This window comes from Pseudophryne corroboree, chromosome 5, assembly GCF_028390025.1.
Source record: "Pseudophryne corroboree isolate aPseCor3 chromosome 5, aPseCor3.hap2, whole genome shotgun sequence".
In the NCBI taxonomy this organism is placed as follows: Eukaryota; Metazoa; Chordata; class Amphibia; order Anura; family Myobatrachidae; genus Pseudophryne; species Pseudophryne corroboree.
Genome location: NC_086448.1, coordinates 342,974,946 through 342,999,030, shown reverse-complemented (window position 1 = coordinate 342,999,030; position 24,085 = coordinate 342,974,946). Strand labels below are relative to the sequence as shown.

The 24,085-nt window shown below is 48.2% G+C and overlaps 1 protein-coding gene across 1 annotated transcript in view; it reads left to right on the top strand.

Moving 5' to 3' along the window:
* Positions 1-8,873: 8,873 nt before the first annotated feature.
* ITGA9 (integrin subunit alpha 9) overlaps positions 8,874-24,085 on the top strand; it is an 838,556-nt gene continuing 823,344 nt past the window's right edge. The window contains exon 1 of the mRNA XM_063922573.1: positions 8,874-9,288. Within this exon, the coding sequence (XP_063778643.1) occupies positions 9,128-9,288 (161 nt within the window). The 5' untranslated portion in view covers positions 8,874-9,127. The remainder of the gene's footprint in view (positions 9,289-24,085) is intronic.

Here is a 24,085-nt window from a genome sequence, read left to right as displayed (position 1 = left end):
AAATCCCTTCCTCTTGTAACCAAGCTCACGCAAACCACCCCACCAACTCCCTCAGTGTCAATTTCCTCCTTCCCCAGGAATGCCAATAGTCCTGCAGGCCATGTCACTGGCAATTCTGACGATTCCTCTCCTGCCTGGGATTCCTCCGATGCATCCTTGCGTGTAACGCCTACTGCTGCTGGCGCTGCTGTTGTTGCTGCTGGGAGTCGATGGTCATCCCAGAGGGGAAGTCGTAAGCCCACTTGTACTACTTCCAGTAAGCAATTGACTGTTCAACAGTCCTTTGCGAGGAAGATGAAATATCACAGCAGTCATCCTGCTGCAAAGCGGATAACTGAGGCCTTGACAACTATGTTGGTGTTAGACGTGCGTCCGGTATCCGCCGTTAGTTCACAGGGAACTAGACAATTTATTGAGGCAGTGTGCCCCCGTTACCAAATACCATCTAGGTTCCACTTCTCTAGGCAGGCGATACCGAGAATGTACACGGACGTCAGAAAAAGACTCACCAGTGTCCTAAAAAATGCAGTTGTACCCAATGTCCACTTAACCACGGACATGTGGACAAGTGGAGCAGGGCAGGGTCAGGACTATATGACTGTGACAGCCCACTGGGTAGATGTATGGACTCCCGCCGCAAGAACAGCAGCGGCGGCACCAGTAGCAGCATCTCGCAAACGCCAACTCTTTCCTAGGCAGGCTACGCTTTGTATCACCGCTTTCCAGAATACGCACACAGCTGAAAACCTCTTACGGCAACTGAGGAAGATCATCGCGGAATGGCTTACCCCAATTGGACTCTCCTGTGGATTTGTGGCATCGGACAACGCCAGCAATATTGTGTGTGCATTAAATATGGGCAAATTCCAGCACGTCCCATGTTTTGCACATACCTTGAATTTGGTGGTGCAGAATTTTTTAAAAAACGACAGGGGCGTGCAAGAGATGCTGTCGGTGGCCAGAAGAATTGCGGGACACTTTCGGCGTACAGGCACCACGTACAGAAGACTGGAGCACCACCAAAAACTACTGAACCTGCCCTGCCATCATCTGAAGCAAGAAGTGGTAACGAGGTGGAATTCAACCCTCTATATGCTTCAGAGGTTGGAGGAGCAGCAAAAGGCCATTCAAGCCTATACAATTGAGCACGATATAGTAGGTGGAATGCACCTGTCTCAAGCGCAGTGGAGAATGATTTCAACGTTGTGCAAGGTTCTGATGCCCTTTGAACTTGCCACACGTGAAGTCAGTTCAGACACTGCCAGCCTGAGTCAGGTCATTCCCCTCATCAGGCTTTTGCAGAAGAAGCTGGAGACATTGAAGGAGGAGCTAACACGGAGCGATTCCGCTAGGCATGTGGGACTTGTGGATGGAGCCCTTAATTCGCTTAACAAGGATTCACGGGTGGTCAATCTGTTGAAATCAGAGCACTACATTTTGGCCACCGTGCTCGATCCTAGATTTAAAGCCTACCTTGGATCTCTCTTTCCGGCAGACACAAGTCTGCTGGGGTTGAAAGACCTGCTGGTGACAAAATTGTCAAGTCAAGCGGAACGCGACCTGTCAACATCTCCTCCTTCACATTCTCCCGCAACTGGGGGTGCGAGGAAAAGGCTCAGAATTCCGAGCCCACCCGCTGGCGGTGATGCAGGGCAGTCTGGAGCGACTGCTGATGCTGACATCTGGTCCGGACTGAAGGACCTGACAACGATTACGGACATGTCGTCTACTGTCACTGCATATGATTCTCTCAACATTGATAGAATGGTGGAGGATTATATGAGTGACCGCATCCAAGTAGGCACGTCACACAGTCCGTACTTATACTGGCAGGAAAAAGAGGCAATTTGGAGGCCCTTGCACAAACTGGCTTTATTCTACCTAAGTTGCCCTCCCACAAGTGTGTACTCCGAAAGAGTGTTTAGTGCCGCCGCTCACCTTGTCAGCAATCGGCGTACGAGGTTACATCCAGAAAATGTGGAGAAGATGATGTTCATTAAAATGAATTATAATCAATTCCTCCGCGGAGACATTGACCAGCAGCAATTGCCTCCACAAAGTACACAGGGAGCTGAGATGGTGGATTCCAGTGGGGACGAATTGATAATCTGTGAGGAGGGGGATGTACACGGTGATATATCGGAGGGTGATGATGAGGTGGACATCTTGCCTCTGTAGAGCCAGTTTGTGCAAGGAGAGATTAATTGCTTCTTTTTTGGGCGGGGTCCAAACCAACCCGTCATATCAGTCACAGTCGTGTGGCAGACCCTGTCACTGAAATGATGGGTTGGTTAAAGTGTGCATGTCCTGTTTTGTTTATACAACATAAGGGTGGGTGGGAGGGCCCAAGGACAATTCCATCTTGCACCTCTTTTTTCTTTTCTTTTTCTTTGCATCATGTGCTGATTGGGGAGGGTTTTTTGGAAGGGACATCCTGCGTGACACTGCAGTGCCACTCCTAAATGGGCCCGGTGTTTGTGTCGGCCACTAGGGTCGCTAATCTTACTCACACAGTCAGCTACCTCATTGCGCCTCTTTTTTTCTTTGCGTCATGTGCTGTTTGGGGAGGGTTTTTTGGAAGGGACATCCTGCGTGACACTGCAGTGCCACTCATAGATGGGCCCGGTGTTTGTGTCGGCCACTAGGGTCGCTAATCTTACTCACACAGCTACCTCATTGCGCCTCTTTTTTTCTTTGCGTCATGTGCTGTTTGGGGAGGGTTTTTTGGAAGGGACATCCTGCGTGACACTGCAGTGCCACTCCTAGATGGGCCCGGTGTTTGTGTCGGCCACTAGGGTCACTAATCTTACTCACACAGCTACCTCATTGCGCCTCTTTTTTTCTTTGCGTCATGTGCTGTTTGGGGAGGGTTTTTTGGAAGGGCCATCCTGCGTGACACTGCAGTGCCACTCCTAGATGGGCCCGGTGTTTGTGTCGGCCACTAGGGTCGCTAATCTTACTCACACAGCTACCTCATTGCGCCTCTTTTTTTCTTTGCGTCATGTGCTGTTTGGGGAGGGTTTTTTGGAAGGGACATCCTGCGTGACACTGCAGTGCCACTCCTAGATGGGCCCGGTGTTTGTGTCGGCCACTAGGGTCGCTTATCTTACTCACACAGCGACCTCGGTGCAAATTTTAGGACTAAAAATAATATTGTGAGGTGTGAGGTATTCAGAATAGACTGAAAATGAGTGTAAATTATGGTTTTTGAGGTTAATAATACTTTGGGATCAAAATGACCCCCAAATTCTATGATTTAAGCTGTTTTTTAGTGTTTTTTGAAAAAAACACCCGAATCCAAAACACACCCGAATCCGACAAAAAAAATTCGGTGAGGTTTTGCCAAAACGCGTTCGAACCCAAAACACGGCCGCGGAACCGAACCCAAAACCAAAACACAAAACCCGAAAAATTTCAGGCGCTCATCTCTAATTCCGAGTTGATCGCTAGCTGCATTCGTTCGCTGTGCAGCGATGAGGCAAAGAACCGCCACTCCTGCGTATGCGTATGCGGCGCAATGCGCATGCGCGACGTACTATTACAACGAACAATATAGTTTCACACAGGGTCTAGCGAAGCTTTTCAGTCGCACTGCTGGCCGCAGAGTGATTGACATGAAGTGGGCGTTTCTGGGTATCAACTGGCCGTTTTCAGGGAGTGTTCGAAAAAACACATGCATGCCAGGAAAAACGCAGGCGTGGCTGGGCGAATGCAAGGCATTTTGTGACGTCAAAACAGGAACTGAACAGTAGGTATTGAGCTACTCTAAAACTGCACAAAAAAACTTTGCAGCCGCTCTGCGATCCTTTCGTTCGCACTTCTACTAAGCTAAAATACACTCCCCAGTGGGAGGCGGCATAGCGTTTGCACGGCTGCTAAAAACTGCTAGTGACCGATCAACTCGGAATGACCACCATAGACAGATATATCAATGCACAGTAAAAACTGGATGAATATCACAGGGTACTTGTACAAAATATCTCTGTAGTAATGCACTTGTTCTTAACTAACACTGTCTAAATGACATGTAGAATACTTAAGTGCATACTTGCCTACTCTCCCGGAATGGCAGGGATGCTCCCAAAAATCGGGTGACCCTCCCAGCCCCCCGGAAGAGCAGGCAAGCCTCCCAATTTCAGGGGTCCCCCCCTGCCCAGCCGCCCACTTAGCGAGTAAAGTGGGTGGTCCGGGCAGGCGATGACGCGATTCTTGTTGAATCGTGCCATCATAGCCACGCCCCCTGCTGTATAATGCCAGTAATAGCGGCATTACACAGTGGGGGCGTGGCTCACATGACGCTATCTCGCAGCCACGCCCCATCCCACCTCAGCCACGCCCATCCCACCTCTGGTCCGCCCCCCTCTGCACGGCACGTCGCAGCCCGCCACCCTGCTGAGCCGACCTGGCTGCTCTATCCCAGAGAGAGCAGCCAAAAAGTCCACAAGTATGCTTAAGTGTCCTGTAAATGCACAGCACTGATGATGCAGGTGACTTTACAGAGGAGGCATCACCCAGCAGTCCCCGAATCAGCGCAGCTGTGTGTAATGGCGCCCAAACGCTGACATGGAGTGAGGGAGACAGAGAGAAGCAGCTCCAGGGCGGGAACATTTACTCTAAATGGCGCCCAGGGGCTGGGGGAGGGGCTACAGGCCAGAGCCTTATCCCCTTGCTGTACTTCACCAGCGGGTGCTGCGGGCCTTAATAAAATGGATTATAGCCTAATACGACCTGTGCCCTTGCCCTGGTGGTCTAGTGGGGTCCATGTACTGCCACAGTGTCCACGCCAGCGCGCGCGGCCCGCCTCCTTATGGCTGCGGCGGATCGCGATTTCCAGCAGGTCCCACCTGGGGGACCCTCTTACCTCCTCCCTGGGTGCGGCCACGCGATCCCGGAGAACTTCGGTTAGTGTGTGTGCCCTGGGTGAAGAACCGGAGCCTCCGCTGTAAGTACCCGGCAACCAGGGATGCGGAAGTATACAGCGCCGCTGTGGGAGGTGATGGAGCTGCAGCAGGAGATATCAGAATGATATCTAGCACTAGAGTGCCTCTGCTGCAGCCCTTGAAGTCTTCTATCTTCTTTAAAATAGCTCTTCTTAGGGCTGCTGGAGCAGCCCTGCCTGATAGCTGCCTGCACTGCAGGCACCAACTTACAAACTCAGCTCCTGTGCACAGAGGCGGGGTTATAGAGGAGGCGGCGCTGAGCATCTTGGAAACAGTCAAAGCTTTTAGCCTGTTGGTGCCTCGGATCAAGATCCTACTCTACACCCCCGATGTTATTCCCTGTGGAAAACATGTTTACTTGGTTTTAGGAACTGAACTGACTAACAAACAAACAAACAAACAAACAAACAAATAGGAAACTCCCTCCAATCATGCATAGCCCTAGGTAGAGTCCATGCTGCAGGGTCCTAGCAGGATACACATCTACAATTTTTAGTAACCACATTGCATTTCCCATACTTACAATGGGAATGCGATCTGACCAAATTTCCTAAAATATCGCAGTGAGCCCTGTTATAACAATGCCAGCTTCAGCTGGCATAATCACAGAGAACACTGCGGATCCTGTACTTCTGCACAGCTTTCTCTGCCAACAAACAGAGAAAACTGTCAAAACTACAGGGGGCATAACCTTCGGACACACCCCTTCCTTTGAAGCCACGCCCATATTATTTTCCATAAACACACAGTCCCCACCACAACACCCTCTGTTTTCCTATCAAAAGTACTGCAGCTTCAGATTGTGGTCTTACACAGCTGGGAAGCTTAGTACATAAACTCCCGAGGCTGGATAGTGTATGGAATACAATATTGACACTACAGATGGTCTACAGCATAGGCTGTATAAAACATATTTATTTCATATAGATAACTTAAGGGCCCAGGAAAGATTAAACATCCCATAATAAATATTTATTCATAACCAGCAGGAGCAGAACTGAGTTTTCTAAGCAAACATTCTCCCACCTCATGGTAAGATGCCTGTGTTATCTAGCTGACAACTGCTCTCTGGTCTATCTGGTCTCGTGCACTGATTAAAGGTGCATACATACTGAGTTTTCTAAGCAAACATTCTCCCACCTCATGGTAAGATGCCTGTGTTATCTAGCTGACAACTGCTCTCTGGTCTATCTGGTCTCGTGCACTGATTAAAGGTGCATACATACTGACGATATATTGGCCGTTCTATTGAACAGACAATATATTGTGGGCCCATGGCCAGTATGTACCGATATGTCTGTGAACACTGTCGTTTACAGACATATTGGGGGTCATTCCAAGTTGATCGCACGTAGCAGCTTTTGCTGTTAGTGCGATCAACCTGACGCTGCCTATGGAGGAGTGTATTTTAGCATAGCAGAGCTGCGAACGCTTGTGCAGCCCTGCTATGCTAAAAACGTTTCACGTAAAACAAGACCAGCCCTAGACCTAATTACCATTTGCGATGGATCCAGCGATGCAGGTCCCGGATTTGATGTCAGACATCCGCCCTCAAAATCGCTTGGCAACGACACGCGTTTGCAATGTGCAGTTCTGACCCGATCGCACTGCTGCAAAGAAGTGCAGCATGCAATTGGGTCGGAATGACCCCCATTGTGCCAACCCTGCAGCACACACGATGACCAATATATGTACACATGTATTGGTGCATTGTTGTGTATGGGTGGTAAGCCCACTGCCCGTATACTTCCTGCAGCAGCCGGCGGTTATTGACGCCTCGACTGGGCGGACGCATGTAAATCCATTGATCTGCAGATATCTCTTCTAGTGTGTACCCACCTTAAGTGCTTAAATCCACACACACACACACACACACACACACACACACACACACACACACACCCCAAACTTGGTAGAAAAAGTTGCTACCACTGGGCACGTGCAGCAGCTCCACTCTGTCCCTTAACTGCATGTCGTTGCGGCAACTCTAGTAATCATATTATATACTATTGTTTTGGGGGTCAAGTTGAGGTGAGCATGTACATGGTATAATTCATATTGAAGCAAAAGCAAAAAGTGTTTGAATCTGGTGCACAAACAGGGACAGAATTCTTTAAAATTTACCTTTTATTGACTCGTATTAAAATTATGAATATATTCAAGAAATAAATAAAAGAATCAACAGTGAAAAATAAGTTTAAATATTGAGATATGTGAAAAGACTGAAAATAAGGTGAATTAAAGATCTCAGCTGTGTACTTTCTCGAGTGTCTTTCATTCTGTCTCAATTTCTTATTGCTTGCTCTAGCTTCCTCTATCAAAATTAGTATCCCTGAGGAGAATTTAATAGGGTATTTTCAGGGTGTATATAACCAAACCAATTGTGCTTGCTGGTTGTAGAGTAGGAATGTATTCTTCAGAACGCAGTCTAAGTCCTGGAGAGGGTGACAGGGTGTTGACGCCGTATTTTGAAGGCGTTGTTGTTTTGTTTCAGGGGCGCTGTCCGGACAACGGAGACGTGTCCGTACCATTGCTGGGTGGGTCGCTGCGGCTTTGTGACATCACACACAGCCACAGTGATCAAAAAGATGGCTGCCCACCAACTGCCTTAGCAGCTAGGCTATGTACGTATGCATAGGCAGGGAGCAACCTTAATCATGTGAGCTCATCGCTGTATAGGGGGGCAGGACCCGGCATGCGGGGTGGCCTTGCCATGTGCTGGGTGGGCCCCGCATGTTAGAGAAGCGAGTTGTAGTTTTGCGGTTTATTGCAAAAACTATAACTCAAGCTGAATTAGGCCTGTAAATAGGAAAGGACTGGGTGAGCGCTTTGTAAGTGAGTGAGAGGACTTTGAGTTTGGTTCTGAAGGGGAAGAGGAGGCAGATGTAGTGCGTTTGGAGACGAAAAGGAGCCAGGCAGCTGCATTGTGGACAGATTGGAGTGGAGAGAGGTGGGAGACAGGGAGACCAGATAGGAGGAGGCTACAGTAATTCAGTTTGGAGATAACCAGTGGATGATGGAGGTGAGGTTATGAGGGAGGGTGGGATGATTATCAGCTCAGTCTTATGGTGGATACACACTATGCGATGTGCTCTATGAGCGATATCGCATAGTTTTCCCCTACCTGTCATGGCTGCCGACATAGTGCATAGCAGATAGGTCAAGGATTGCTGACTTTAGAGAGGGCGATTTCTGTGGAGTGGAGAGGACAAAAGCCAGACTGAAATGGTTCAAGCAGGGAGTGGGAAGAAAGAAAAGTGGTGAGGTGGTTATAGACAATGGGAGGAGGGAGATTGGGCCTAGTTAGAGTGTCAGGGTGGAGGGTGGGTTTCTTAGGTATGGGGGAGACAAAGGCATGTTTAAATACAGTGTCTGATGAGAAAGAAAGATTGAAGATATGTGCAAGATTGGAGCAGGCCTCGTGTAATGCTTCAGTGGCTAAGATGGCAATAAATTATGAGGGCAAAGCTCCGAAAATCTAACCTTTTCAAAGATTGGTGAATAGAACCATGCCACAGTCCATACTGAGAATAATGGAGTCTGCAGTCTCCATTTTTATTTTTTTATCTGAAAAACTCCTGCGTTAGGCTTTACTTTAACATTCCCGATTCCTAATACTGTGGTTTCTCTCATTATTTTCAAGTTAAACAAGACCTGATATATGGCCCCAAATGCTGTCAAAAGTATCACAGCTCCGCATCACGGTAAATTCCTTATCACTTCTGTGACATAACAGGTAAGGTTAAAATATGAAAAGTAGATGTTTTTAAACTTTTTAAACAATTACAAATATTGCAAGTAGAAATGAGCATGAAACGATCTCTGCCCACACTTTCATCAGCAATGCTCTGCAATACCCCCTGCATACACTAGATGTCGCCTCTGCTCTGATTCTATAGTAATGTCACAGTGCATACAGTAGTTAACGGAGTTCTAAAATCCACTCCCTCGTAAAACGGATCGGTCCTGATTCCAGAGAGTACAGAAAATAACACTTCTCTACTATTTGGTCAGATCCTGGTCACAACTCTCCCCCTTGCCACACCTCTGTGATCTGCTACTCATGGAATCTGCTACATCTCAGTGATCATCATTCTGGCACCTCTGCAAACAGCGCCTGGAGCAGAACTGTGGAGCGAGGAGTTGGTTGGATCTCTGCTTTTCTTTGGATTTGAGTTTGACACAGGATGGCTGCAGGATCTCCCTTTAAAGTACTACTTGGTGTCATTTCACTAAATTTGGTCTATGCTTACAATATAGATCTGGATCACCCTATTTCCTATCAGGGTCCTAATGGCTCGTTTTTTGGATATTCTGTTCTGGAGCATTATCATGATGATACAAGATGGTAAGCCGTGCTGTTAGTTACAATGTTAAGGTCACAGAGACATAAAGCTTCACATTTCTATACTACCCTGTCCCCTCTCCTATGATGTACAGTAGTGGGCAGAAACCCAAGTCAACTGTATACACGTGCCCCCAGAACTGGGCATTGTATGTGCAAGCTGGCAAATGAGACATATACTGTAGCACTGATGATTACTTTCTAAACGTTAGTATAGTTCATTAATCCAGTCTCTGTATGTGTAATAGTAGTACACATATTCCAGGCTGCACAGTGTGAGTTTATGAATGCATTCATGCTGATGTCTCTGTGCTGAGAGTGGTCTATCATTTATCTGCCTTCCTAGGCTTTGTCACTGCATCTAAAGTTGTGGGAGTTTACTCTAACCAATGACTTTGGCCCTGATTCAGAGTTGGACGCAGTGTCCATGTTGGACGCAAGTGGACAATGGCCCTCATTCCGAGTTGATCGGTCGCAAGGCGAATTTAGCAGAGTTACACACGCTAAGCCTACGCCTACTGGGAGTGTATCTTAGCTTCTTAAAATTGCGACCGATGTATTCGCAATATTGCGATTACAAACTACTTTGCAGTTTCTGAGTAACTTCAACCTTACTCTGCCTGTGCGATCAGTTCAGTGCTTGTCGTTCCTGGTTTGACGTCACAAACACACCCAGCGTTCGCCCAGCCACTCCTCCGTTTCTCCAGCCACTCCTGCGTTTTTTCCGGAAACGGTAGCGTTTTCATCCACACGTCCATAAAACGCCGTGTTTCCGCCCAGTAACACCCATTTCCTGTCAATCACATTACGATCGCCGGAGCGATGAAAAAGCCGTGAGTAAAAATACTATCTTCATTGTTAAATTACTTGGCGCAGTCGCAGTGCGAATATTGCGCATGCGTACTAAGCGGATTTTCATTGCGATGCGATGAAAAATACCGACCGATCAACTCGGAATGAGGGCCAATGTTTTCAGTCTGCACGTGCGTCCGAAATGCAAAGCACATGCGTCCTGATTACCGCAGGAGAGTAACAGAACAATGAGAGAGGCATTTTCAGGGGGCATTCCTGGGAGGTTACACGGGGTGGTGGCTTATCAGATGTGGGCGTGTCACCGTGTCTTTTGTCGCACTGGCAGCCATGTTCAGATGGACATTCTGTGCCTCCATAGGGCTGGTGCAATGCCCAGTTTGCGACTGATGGTGCATCTTTTTGCGCACAATGGCGGAGTCTCAGTAGGACTGCGGCATTAGCATAAAGTTGCAGTCTCTCTGCGCACAAAGACGTTGCGGCTGTAATAACTTCCACCTCTGAGTCAGGCCCTTTATTTTTTAGATAGTGGTATGTATTCCTGCTGGGTGTAGAAAATGCATCTTATTATAAGGTAACAATGGGTAACTGCTCTGGAACTGATGCAGAACTGATTGCAAGTTGGTTTGGTGGAACGTATCTTGTCGCACTTCGGATGCTGTGGAATTGTGCGCACACATGTATGATTGATGCAGAGCTGTACGCATATCAGTGGCATCTCCACTTGTGACTGCAAGGGCGAAACTGAGTAGTAACGCAGCGTTCCCAAGCAGGCAGTGTGGGATACACAGTTGTGCGTACACATACAGTAATTATACCTGTTGTCAGATGCATCTTTTGCACTGGGCATAGATCTGGCGCAAGTGCATACTTACAATGACACCGGCTATGAAGCATAGTGATAGATGCGTATGATTCTGCGTTACGCTCTGTGTGCGCAGTGCAGGACCAGTTATGGCCGACTTGCTTTCAGCTATGCATCGGCCTAAGTGTATCAGATGGACTTTATGACCACAATAAAGATACATGACCTAGTGTCTGCGAAGTTGAAATACATGAATAGATCACGGTTTGATTGTGACTTTACTAAAACTTTGTGTCACACTCTGGTGGTGGCATTTCTTTTACAGCATGAGAAGAAACCTTGCTCAGATCTCATATACTTATGGTTCAAGCAGAACAGAGATTTATAACACTATATAATCCATGGCCACTTTGGTCTGGGAAATAGGCTTCGACTGTAGGGTCTGTTTTAAAATGGATCATTTCCCTTTAAATATTTACACTAGTCTGTAAACAAAATATCTGTGCTGCTTTATTTATTACCAGTTATTTATATAGCGCACACATATTCCGTAGCGCTTTACAGAGAATATTTGGCCATTCACATCTTCCCCTGACCCTTTGGAGCTTACAATATATTCCATACCACATGTACACACACACACATTCACACTAGGGTTACATTTTGTTTGGCGCCAATAAACCTACCAGTATATTTCTGGATTGTGGGAGGAAACAGGAGTACCCGGAGGAAACCCACGCAAGTATGGGGAGACCATAGAAACTCCACACAGTTAGGGCCATGGTGGGAATCAAACCCATGTGATGTGAGGCAGTAACGCTCACCATTACACCATCCGTATACTTTATTTATAACTTCTAGAACAATACTTGTAAAATTAAATTGGAGTAGCAATATTTTGTTAATTGATAGGGTGCATTAGGTTTCAAGCCTCAGGATCTTTGCGGCTTATCAGAAGGGTGATATCCCACAGGCTATGAAGCTCAGACACAGAAGCAAAACTGTAAGGTCAAACTTTATTATCACCTCCTAAGAATAAGGACCAATAATGTCCTTCCAATTGTTCATGTATAATATACCAAGAGTTTCTGAGGGAAAGGCCTGAAATGCCATTCCAGAATATATAATCATTGATGGTTTAATCAGGGCCGGTTCTTGGGCGCTGTGGGCCCCGGGCGACAATAGGGGGCATGGCTTCGTACAGGAAGCGTGGTCATATACGCCCCCTGTACAGACTGAAATGATGTGCGGTGCGCGATGATGTCATCAAAGGTCCTCTCCACGAAGGGAACTAGACGCGCATAGCGTCTAGTTCCCTTCGTGGAGAGGACCTTTGCTGTACGGTGCGCGATGACGTCATCGCGCACCGCACAGTAAAGGACCTCTCCACGAAGGGAAACTAGACGCATACGCGTCTAGTTTCCCTTCGCAGCGGGGGGCAGCGGGCAGCGGGGGGCACAGCAGCAGCAGATCTTGCCCTGGTGCGGCGCCCTCTGGATGGCGCCCTGCGCCCTCCGGATGGCGCCCTGCGCCCTCCGGAAGGCGGCGCCCTGCGCCCTCCGGAAGGCGGCACCCCGGGCAAAAGCCCTGCTTTTCCGTGGCAAGATCCGCTACTGGGTTTAATATCTAATTGAAGGATCACAGTGTGTGGCTGTCACCAGAAGGTGAATGCAGTGTTAGCACTTGTTGTGTTTGGTCTGTGTGGTGCTTGTAAAAATTGCAGTCTGTATGTAGGTACAGCATGTGCCATAGTGACAACACAATTCAATGTTTTGCGCGCCTGTAGCCCCCATCTAAAGTGACTGGGAGCTGTTCAGTTGTTTTGGGTGCCAGCTCCGAGGCTGCACATAGGCAGTCTGCGCATGTGCAGCGTACATGCATGTACTTTCACTTTGCGATCGCAGCAAAGTGGGTGACAGGCTGCAGGCATTCAGGGGTCAGCAAACCGGCATTCGGGGAAAGGGCACCAGGAAACGCAGGTGTGTCATGGCCATTTTTGGGGCGGCCGGACGACGTTGCCTGCGTTTCCTGTGATAGGAAACGTAGTGGTGCGCCTGCATATGCAGATGGGCTTCGTATGCAGGGGGATACCACTAATTGTCAATTTTGGCAATGCAATCGCAATTGAATTGCAATCGCAAAGTTGGGCGGCGCTTAACATGCTGGGCAGCCTTGCCCTGTGCAGGTTTTTTTTTTTTAAAGCAAAACTGCTACTGAAGCTGAATAAGGGAGGCCCTATTGCGGATATCTGCTCGCACCCTCCTGAGACATGAGCAGAAATCTGTCTAAAGTAGGGCACAAGAAGCTACAGGTGCCCAAAACAATTCACTCACCCCCACAGAATGTCCACAATCACCTGTGAATACATTATGAGGCTGCATTTTGTGTTTATTAAAAAAAGAGGCATTTGATTACCATATACAAAGCTGCAACTATCACAAGATGTGTCCTGTTAGTACCAGAAGCATATGTGCCTGGGTCAGGAATATGTCACGCACTTATACCCATGCTTATACCATATGTATATATACCATAAGTATGCTTATGCTTATACTTATACCATGCTTATACCCAGACTTTTGCATATGCCGCTACAAACTCCACAGACTGAGGCGGCCAACTTTTAATATCCATGCAAGCTGTGATATATTTAGTATCTGTGCAAGCTGTGCATCCGTAGGCACCACCATCAGTCGCACGATCAAAACTTGCACTAGCACCATGGTAGGTGCAGTTTCTCCAGCTGACCATGACCATCTGTGCTTGCGGCAGTGTGTCTGGAGACGCAGCCGCATACAGTGGCCTGTGATACTCCCATAACAGACAAACAGTGGTAGTTGCTCAATCATTCTTGGAGATAACTATATATCAGGTGCTAGAAAGGGGGAGGGGGTCACAAACAAACAGCAGACAGAGAGGGGGGTTGCTGGGGTTGCCCCCCCCCCTCCCCCCCTGCACACAAAAACTTACCTGTGACAATACCTGAACCTATCTGCTAATAGAATTTCTGAGAAATTAGTCACATGCGTTTGCAAAGACATGTTTAGCTGCTGGCCGCGTCAAGGCTTCTCCGATATCAGCAGTCCTAACACTACATAATGGCAGTGCCCACATAGTGCCATGTGATTTGTCTACAGTAAGGCCTCATGATAAAGGCTCGTGCTAAAACACATCCAGACAAAGGGCTAACTTACCTGGGAGCCACCCCCAGGATCTCCCATTAGCACTACAAGGAACAGCATGCCTTCCAAATGCTGCTCCCATTCAATGCATTCTCACACATGCAGACAAACAGTGGTAGTTGCTCAATCATTCCAGGAGATAATTATATATCAGGTGCTAGAAAGGGGGATGGGTCACAAACAAACGGCAGACAGAGGGGTGGGGGGGGTTGCTTTTTCCCCCTTTGGTATCCCCCAGCACACTAAAAATTACCTGTGACAATACCTGAACCTATCTGGTAATAGAATTTCAGAGAAATTGGTCACATGCGTTTGCAAGGACATGTTTAGCTGCTGGCCACGTCAAGGCTTCTCTGGTATCAGCAGTCCTAACACTACATAATGGCAGTGCCCACATAGTGTCATGTGATTTGTCTACAGTAAGGCCTCATGATAAAGGCTCATACCAAAAGTCATAAAAATACTCCCATAACACCCACTGAATGGACCATGTTTGCTGCACTATTAGGCACCTCCAAGTCACCACCCATCACTTTTGTGCCATATCTCTGATAACGTTTGACATGATGGCAGCTGCACCTTTGTGTATACACTCTGTGTAACGCATGCGTCGTAGGAGTTTTCAAAAATTTGCGCGTATGCGCAGTTACAAATTTTTTTTCTACTGTGATCATTTGGTTTGTGTTCGGATTGTGTGCCAATCAGAATAAGGCTCAATATGTGCTAATTGCAAATGTGTTATGTTCTTTATACAAATAAAATTATGGCCGGTGTGTGCGGGACTTTTTTTTTAAAAAAGCAATCATTTACAAGGCAAGGTTTTGCCTTGTAAATGATTGTCCCTTAAATGAAATGTCCGAATTTGGCCGGCATCCCACACGGCCGCCAAACTCGGAATTCATTACATCCCTTCCATGTCTTTTTTTCATGGCTTCATAACATTGTCTTCCCACGATACATAGTTTTACTCTTTATTATTATAAAATATCACTTTGTAAATAACAATGTACAGTAACAATTTATGGGCTGATTCAGAGATGGACGCAGCGGTCATGTCCATCTAGTCTGCACACGCAGACTGGCCACAGTGCGTGTGCCCCGACCCTTCTCCTTGCGGCCGCATCTAGGAAGGATGCAAGATGATTGACAGCGGCAGGTGTCACGCAGCCGCTCCAATTAAAAAAATGGCGGCAGGCCACACACTGCCAGGGGTCAACCTTAATTCGATGCGTCCGCAATATATATATTGTGGACGCATCAGGAGGCAGCCCGTCACACATGCTGGGCGACCTTGCCCTGTCCTGGGCGGCCCCCAGCATGTGAGGGGGATGGACACAGATCTGGTTGCGTATGCAGCAATCTGCATCCAATTCTGAATCAGCCCCTTAGTCCCAGGATACATGCAGCAGCTGCAATAATCACAGCATTACTGTGGGTAGGAAATACTATGGTAGAGTGACAGAATTACTCTTGATATTATGGCTCGTGGCCAGTGAATGGGAATGAGAAAGGAAAGTAAGAGTCAGACTGTGAGGTTGAATTTTCATTCCAGCATACAAGTGTGTCCTCATCATGACTGCAATTCACAGCTATAGCATACAGTATCCTGACTGCTTGTACTGGACACAGAATTTGTACAGCAAAATGCACACATCGCATAATCAACAATGACTATGGACCTAATTCAGAGATGGACACAGATCGCTGAATATGCAGCCAGATCTGCGTCCATCTCCTCACATGCTGGGGGCCGCCCAGCACAGGGCAAGGCCGCCCAGCAAGTGTGATGCGCCGCCTCCTGATGCATCTGCAATTAGATTGCAGATGCATCAAACTAAGGTTGACCCCTGACAGCGCAACCTGGCTGCACTGTCAGGCGGTCGGCTGCCATTTTTTTAATCGGAACGGCTGCGTGTGGCGCCCCGAAAATGGTCACGGCATGCCCCAGTTCGGCCAGCCCCCCTAATGCCTTGTCGCCGCCCCGCAAACCATCGCCGCTGTCAATCACACTGCGGCCGCAACTTTCCTGGATAAAGGCGCAATGTGTAAGGTTGTGCATGCGCACTTTGGCCAGTGCATGTGTGCAGATCAGATGGAAACGGCTGCTGTGTAGGGTCGCGCAGCTGCGTCCATCTCTGAATCAGCCCCCAAGTCTGTGATGTTACTCTCTCCAACATGACTTTGCCGACAATTTCTGCAAATCCCTACACTGGCTCCTTATCCCCTAGGGAATCCAATTCAATCTCCTCCTCATCACCTACAAAGCCCTCATCCCCCCTCCTTCCCTTCCCAACCTCATCTCACTCCACACACCCTTCCATCCTCTCTGCTCTGCTAATAACCAGCACTGATAACCACCACACTCCCACCTCCAAGACTTTTCCCATGCTGCGCCAAACCTTTGGATATCACTTCCATATCCAACCAGACTCTGGGGGAGATGTACTAAGCAGTGAAAAGACTGAAGAAGTGAGCCAGTGTTGCCCATGGCAACCAATGAGGTGCTCTGTATAATTTTATAGTATGCAAATTATAAATGTTACTTTAATGCTAATTGGTTGCCATGGGAAACTTCTCCACTGGCTCACTTACCCACTCTTAGTACCTCACTGCTTAGTACATCTACTCCTCTGTGAGGGGAATCCAATTGTGGTTGAAGGGTGTGAGATGCCCTTGCAGCAGCATTGAAGCAGCAGCAGCGGCACTACATATCACACCCCACTGAACCCACTCTCACCCTACCGGGCTGCAGACGAAATTGTGCAAATCCAAGCTGCTGTAAAGTGCAGCAGGGTAAACACATTGCCCACAGTTGTTCTCCCCCTTTGTCATTAAAGCCTGCCAGTCCTCCTCCTAACTCCATCCCCACTGGTCCACCCTCCCCATATCCGGATCCTCTCCGTGACTCTCTGTCTTATGCCAGCTCCCTTTTCAGATTGTAAGCTCTTCCACTGTTTCACCATGTCTATCTGTGCATCCTCGTCCCTCTGTCGTCTATTACAGATTACCCTCTGTATTATGCGTTGTTCTTTCAGCTTTATGCTGTGTTATGTTGTTATGTTGCCTGTATGTCCTTATGTTTGCCTGTTCTTTGTTATGTGCTCTACCGTGCAATTGTACAGTTATGTGGTACCTTATACATAAACCATGATACTAATAACTGCATTTTGTAGCTCTGACCAGAATATAGTCTTGTTGGCAGTGGTGGAATTCCAGGGGGTGCTGCCAATATGGAAATGTGCATTGCGCTGAATGAAGCTCAGCAGTGTCAGGTTATCCCGACTCTGGGGCCCCTGCCCCCCTTCCCTGACAGCAGAGTTACCTGCTAAGCCACTGCATGCCCTCTACTACACATGCTCTTTTGAGAGGGGAGCAGGAGTCCCAGGAAGCTAGTGCAGCATTGATGAGACCCTACCTACATTTTCCTATGGGGTCAGCAGCTTATTTTCCAGTAATCTCCAGGGATATTTCCTGGTGAGTCGGAGCAATAGAGCACATCATGAGCAATACTTTCTTGGTGGATTGTGGGGAATTACAATACTTACTTTGTCCTGTTTCCTGAGATTGATTGGTCTACAGTATATCATACTTTTTTGCTTTTTCACATACTTCTGTTTAGTACATATCAACTTATAAAGCCATGATTTAAATTGTATTTTGCAGTTGGTCAATATTTAAAAAGTATGGACATTTCTGTCAACTGATCTCTAAAACTTGTGACTATGGTGGCCAATCCCGGGATCAGGATCGGCAGGATCCCGGGATTTAGGGCCAAAAATTGGCGGGATTCAATCCCGGGATTGGAAGCTCCAATTCCGGGGATTGAGGGATCAGCGTTGAGCGTCCACTGGACGCTCAGACGCTGCCCGGCTTCCTCCTTCTGGCTCCCCAGCGCAGCGTGAGAGGTCACGCTGCGCTGTCAGCCGCTTCTGGGAGCCGCCAGCAGTGATCAGACGTTGTTTCCCACCCGCCCGACCCCGGTATATGGTGAGTTATATGTGCGGGGCGGGCGGGGCGAGGAGGCGGCCATCTAGCTAAAAGCCTATCCCAGGAATCCCGGGATTGCCCATTTTTCAATCCCGATACCCGGGATTGAAAAAATGGCCCGGGATTGGCTTCTCTACTTGTGACTTTCCCTGGAATTTGGGGTCTTGAAAGGGCAATGTCATTGCTTCCTTTAAAAGGTTCACAAAAGAGCTGTGGAACCATAGTGGTACAAAGCCACCACTTTAATTTGCAATTGGAGATTGGATTACCCCATTGGCAGTTATTACAGTATGTATGTATTCTGTAAAGGTTTCTTAAGGTGGGTACACACTAATAGATATATCTGCAGATCACTTGATCTGCAGATATGTCTATGGATGGATCGAGCAGGTGTGTTCAGCATACACACTGCTCTAACCGTCGGGGACTGACGTCATGAACTGGGCGGGCGTGTACACACGCCCGCCCAGTTCAGCTGTCAATCACCGCCGGCCGCCGCAGCATGTGTACGGGCGGTCGGCCGACCGCCCCGCACACACACAGCGATGCGCCAATATATCGGTAGATATATTGGCCGTCGGCTGTGCTGCGCGGCCGACGCGATACGTCTGTGAACGACGGAGTTTACAGACGTATCGGCCGTACACACTGGCCGACGGTCCCGAGATATATCGGCCGTTCAAGAGAACGGCCGATATATCGACCAGTGTGTACGGGCCTTTAGATGTATGTAACAGGATTTGGATACAGTTTGGTTGTGGGGGAGGATGAAACCGTGAAACAGAGCTGTAGGGTTTAATGTAGTGATGAAATATTTTATAACACTGCATGTCCAATAAGTGGATGATAACGTGTTTATTGGACAACTGCAAACACTTTATTTCTCTGACGTCCTAGTGGATGCTGGGGACTCCGTAAGGACCATGGGGAATAGACGGGCTCCGCAGGAGACTGGGCACTCTATAGAAAGATTTAGGACTATCTGGTGTGCACTGGCTCCTCCCTCTATGACCCTCCTCCAAGCCTCAGTTAGATTTCTGTGCCCGGCTGAGCTGGATGCACACTAGGGGCTCTCCTGAGCTCCTAGAAGAAAGTATAGTTTAGGTTTTTTATTTTCAGTGAGACCTGCTGGCAACAGGCTCACTGCAACGAGGGACTAAGGGGAGAAGAAGCGAACCTACCTAAGTGGTGGTAGCTTGGGCTTCTTAGGCTACTGGACACCATTAGCTCCAGAGGGATCGAACACAGGACCCGACCTCGTCGTCCGTTCCCGGAGCCGCGCCGCCGTCCCCCTTACAGAGCCAGAAACAAGAAGGTGGTCCGGAAAATCGGCGGCTGAAGACTTCTGTCTTCTCCAAGGTAGCGCACAGCACTGCAGCTGTGCGCCATTGCTCCTCATGCACACCACACACTGCGGTCACTGATGGGTGCAGGGCGCTGGGGGGGGGGGCGCCCTGAGCAGCAATAGTAACACCTTGGCTGGCAAAACTAACACCATATATAGCCCCAGAGGCTATATAGGTGTATATTAACCCCTGCCAGAAACGATAAAATAGCGGGAGAAAGCCCGCCGAAAAAGGGGCGGAGCCAACTCCCTCAGCACACTGGCGCCATTTTTCCCTCACAGCTTCGCTGGAAGGAAGCTCCCTGGCTCTCCCCTGCAGTCCTGCACTACAGAAAGGGTAAAAAAGAGAGGGGGGGCACAATTTAGGCGCAGTATATATATATATTATTGGCAGCTATAGGGGAAAACACTCTGTATAGTGATATCCCTGTGTTATATAGCGCCCTGGTATGTGCTGGCATACTCTCCCTCTGTCTCCCCAAAGGGCTTTGTGGGGTCCTGTCCTCTGTAAGAGCATTCCCTGTGTGTCTGCTGTGTGTCGGTACTGCTGTGTCGACATGTATGATGAGGATAATGATGTGGAGGCGGAGCAAATGCCTGTGAATGTGATGTCACCCCCTGCGGGGTCGACACCAGTGTGGATGGACTTATGGAAGGAATTACGTGACAGTGTCAGCTCCTTACATAAAAGGTTTGACGACATAGGACAGCCGGCTACTCAGCTTGTGCCTGTCCAAGCGTCTCAAATGTCATCAGGGGCTATAAAACGCCCGCTACCTCAGATGACAGATACAGATGTCGACACGGATACCGACTCCAGTGTCGACGATGATGAGACGAGTGTACCCTCCAATAGATCCACCCGTTATATGATTGAGGCTATGAAAAATGTATTACACATTTCTGATGATACCCCAGGTACCACAAAAAAGGGTATTATGTTTGGTGAGAAAAAACTACCAGTAGTTTTTCCTGCATCTGACGAATTAAATGAGGTGTGTGAGGAAGCATGGACTTCCCCAGATAAGAAATTGATCATTTCTAAACGGTTAATGGCTGCGTACCCTTTCCCGCCAGAGGATAGGTCACGCTGGGAAACACCCCCTAGGGTAGATAAAGCGCTGACACGCTTATCAAAGAAGGTGGCACTACCGTCTCCGGATACGGCCGCCCTAAAAGAATCTGCTGATAGAAAGCAGGAAAGTACCCTAAAAGCTATATACACACACACTGGCATTATATTGAGACCCGCTATTGCATCAGCTTGGATGTGCAGTGCTGCTGCTGCGTGGTCAGACTCCCTGTCGGAAAACATTGATACCATGGATAGGGACAATATTTTGCTAACGATTGACCATATAAAAGACGCGGTCTTATACATGCGTGATGCACAGAGGGATATTTGCCGGCTGGCATCAAAAATAAGCGCTATGTCCATTGCCGCCAGACGGGGGTTATGGACTAGACAATGGTCAGGTGATGCCGACTCCAAACGGCACATGGAAAAGTGTCGGTACATCAATGCACACGAGTCCTGGGAAAAATGGTAGCTTCGTACGAAGCAATTCCATTCGGAAGGTTCCACGCAAGGACGTTCCAGTGGGACCTGTTGGACAAATGGTCCGGGTCCCATCTCCAGATGCAACAGCGGATAACCCTATCGGCCAGAACCAGGGTGTCGCTGCTGTGGTGGCTGCAGAGGGCTCATCTACTAGAGGGCCGCAGATTCGGAATACAGGACTGGGTCCTGGTGACCACGGATGCCAGCCTTCGGGGCTGGGGGGCAGTCACAAAGGGAAGAAATTTCCAAGGACTGTGGTCAAATCAGGAGATTTCTCTTCACATAAATATCCTGGAGCTAAGGGCCATTTACAATGCCCTAAGCCAGGCAAGACCCCTGCTTCAAAACCAGCCGGTACTGATCCAGTCAGACAACATCACGGCGGTCGCCCATGTAAACAGACAGGGCGGCACGAGAAGCAGGATGGCGATGGCAGAAGCCACAAGGATTCTCAGATGGGCAGAGAATCATGTGTTAGCACTGACGGCAGTGTTCATTCCGGGAGTGGACAACTGGGAAGCAGACTTCCTCAGCAGGCACGACCTCCACCCGGGAGAATGGGGACTTCATCCAGAAGTCTTCCAAATGTTGGTCAACTGGTGGGAAAAACCACAGGTAGACATGATGGCGTCCCGCCTCAACAAGAAGTTGAAAAGATATTGCGCCCGGTCAAGAGACCCTCAGGCGATAGCGGTGGACGCTCTAGTGACACCATGGGTGTACCAGTCGGTTTATGTGTTTCCTCCTCTACCTCTCATACCCAAGGTACTAAGAATAATAAGAAGGCGAGGAGTGAAAACCATACTCGTGGTTCCGGATTGGCCAAGAAGAGCTTGGTACCCGGAACTTCAAGAGATGCTTACAGAGGACCCTTGGCCTCTGCCGCTCAGACAAGACCTGCTGCAGCAGGGACCCTGTCTGTTCCAAGACTTACCGCGGCTGCGTTTGACGGCATGGCGGTTGAACACCGGATCCTGAAGGAAAAGGGTATTCCGGAGGAAGTCATCCCTACCCTGATCAAAGCCAGGAAGGATGTCACCGCAAGACATTATCACCGCAATTTCGGCTCTGACGATTTTCTTCCAAAAAGAACTGGCTTCACTGCCTGAAGTTCAGACTTTTGTCAAAGGAGTACTGCATATTCAACCTCCTTTTGTGCCCCCAGTGGCACCTTGGGATCTCAATGTGGTTTTGGCATTCCTGAAATCACATTGGTTCGAACCACTTAAGACTGTGGATTTAAAATATCTCACGTGGAAAGTGGTCATGCTGTTGGCCCTGGCGTCGGCCAGGCGGGTTTCAGAATTGGCGGCTTTGTCTTGTAAAAGCCCTTATCTGATTTTCCATATGGATAGGGCAGAATTGAGGACTCGTCCTCAGTTTCTCCCAAAGGTGGTCTCAGCTTTTCACTTGAACCAACCTATTGTGGTGCCTGCGGCTACTTGGACTTGGAGGATTCCAAGTTGCTGGACGTAGTCAGGGCCCTAAAAATTTATATTTCCAGGACGGCTGGAGTCAGAAAGACTGACTCGCTGTTTATCCTGTATGCACCCACCAAGCTGGGTGCTCCTGCTTCTAAGCAGTCTATTGCGCGCTGGATTTGTAGCACTATTCAGCTGGCGCATTCTGCGGTGGGACTACCGCAGCCTAAATCTGTAAAAGCCCATTCCACAAGGAAGGTGGGCTCATCTTGGGCGGCTGCCCGAGGTGTCTCGGCTTTACAACTTTGCCGAGCTGCTACTTGGTCAGGGGCAAACACGTTTGCAAAATTCTACAAATTTGATACCCTGGCTGAGGAGGACCTGGAGTTCTCTCATTCGGTGTTGCAGAGTCATCCGCACTCTCCCGCCCGTTTGGGAGCTTTGGTATAATCCCCATGGTCCTTACGGAGTCCCCAGCATCCACTAGGACGTCAGAGAAAATAAGAATTTACTCACCGGTAATTCTATTTCTCGTAGTCCGTAGTGGATGCTGGGCGCCCATCCCAAGTGCGGATTGTCTGCAATACTTGTAAATAGTTATTGTTACACAAATCGGGTTGTTATTGCGAGCCATCTGTTCAGAGGCTCCGTTGTTATCATACTGTTAACCGGGGTTCCTATCACGAGTTATACGGTGTGATTGGTGTGGCTGGTATGAGTCTTACCCGAGATTCAAAATCCTTCCTTATTGTGTCAGCTCTTCCGGGCACAGTTCCTAACTGAGGCTTGGAGGAGGGTCATAGGGGGAGGAGCCAGTGCACACCAGATAGTCCTAAATCTTTCTATAGAGTGCCCAGTCTCCTGCGGAGCCCGTCTATTCCCCATGGTCCTTACGGAGTCCCCAGCATCCACTACGGACTACGAGAAATAGAATTACCGGTGAGTAAATTCTTATTTTTCCTCATATGTCTCTCCTATATTTATACAGTTATTTATATGACTTGGCAGTATAGCAGAGGCAACAATCCATCACTGCATTCATCTACAGTATGTACATTTTTTGGGGGAAAGTTCTGCAAATTCTCGGACACATATACTGAATGGAGAAGTTTGGTTTAGAGAAATACTAATTATAATTTCTGCATAGCAGAAGTGCATATGAGATGATAATAATTTCTCCTCTCTGACAAATTTTAAGACCACTTCTACAAAATGTCCAAACAGAAAAAAAACGGCCAAGTTTGTGGGTTAGGGAAGATCGACTTCCAGTACTTAGGAGTTTGCTATCTTTAATTTCTGAGAACAAATATATGCTTATTGGACTTAGCACTGGAAGTTTCTGTCCTTGGCAGTGTCCACTGTCTAGCAGCTACCTGGTCATTCCGTGAAATATAGGACACAATACATGAAAATGAAGTTTCACATAACTGCTAACATTATAGTATATTTATGCCACTACAAGATCATAGTATATTGTGTGATAGTTAGTGATGTGCACCGGAAATTTTTCGGGTTTTGTGTTTTGGATTCGGTTCCGCTGCCGTGTTTTGGATTCGGACGCGTTTTGGCAAAACCTCCCTGAAAATTTTTTGTCGAATTCGGGTGTGTTTTGGATTCGGGTGTTTTTTTTTACAAAAAACCCTCAAAAACAGCTTAAATCATAGAATTTGGGGGTCATAGTCTCTGCCC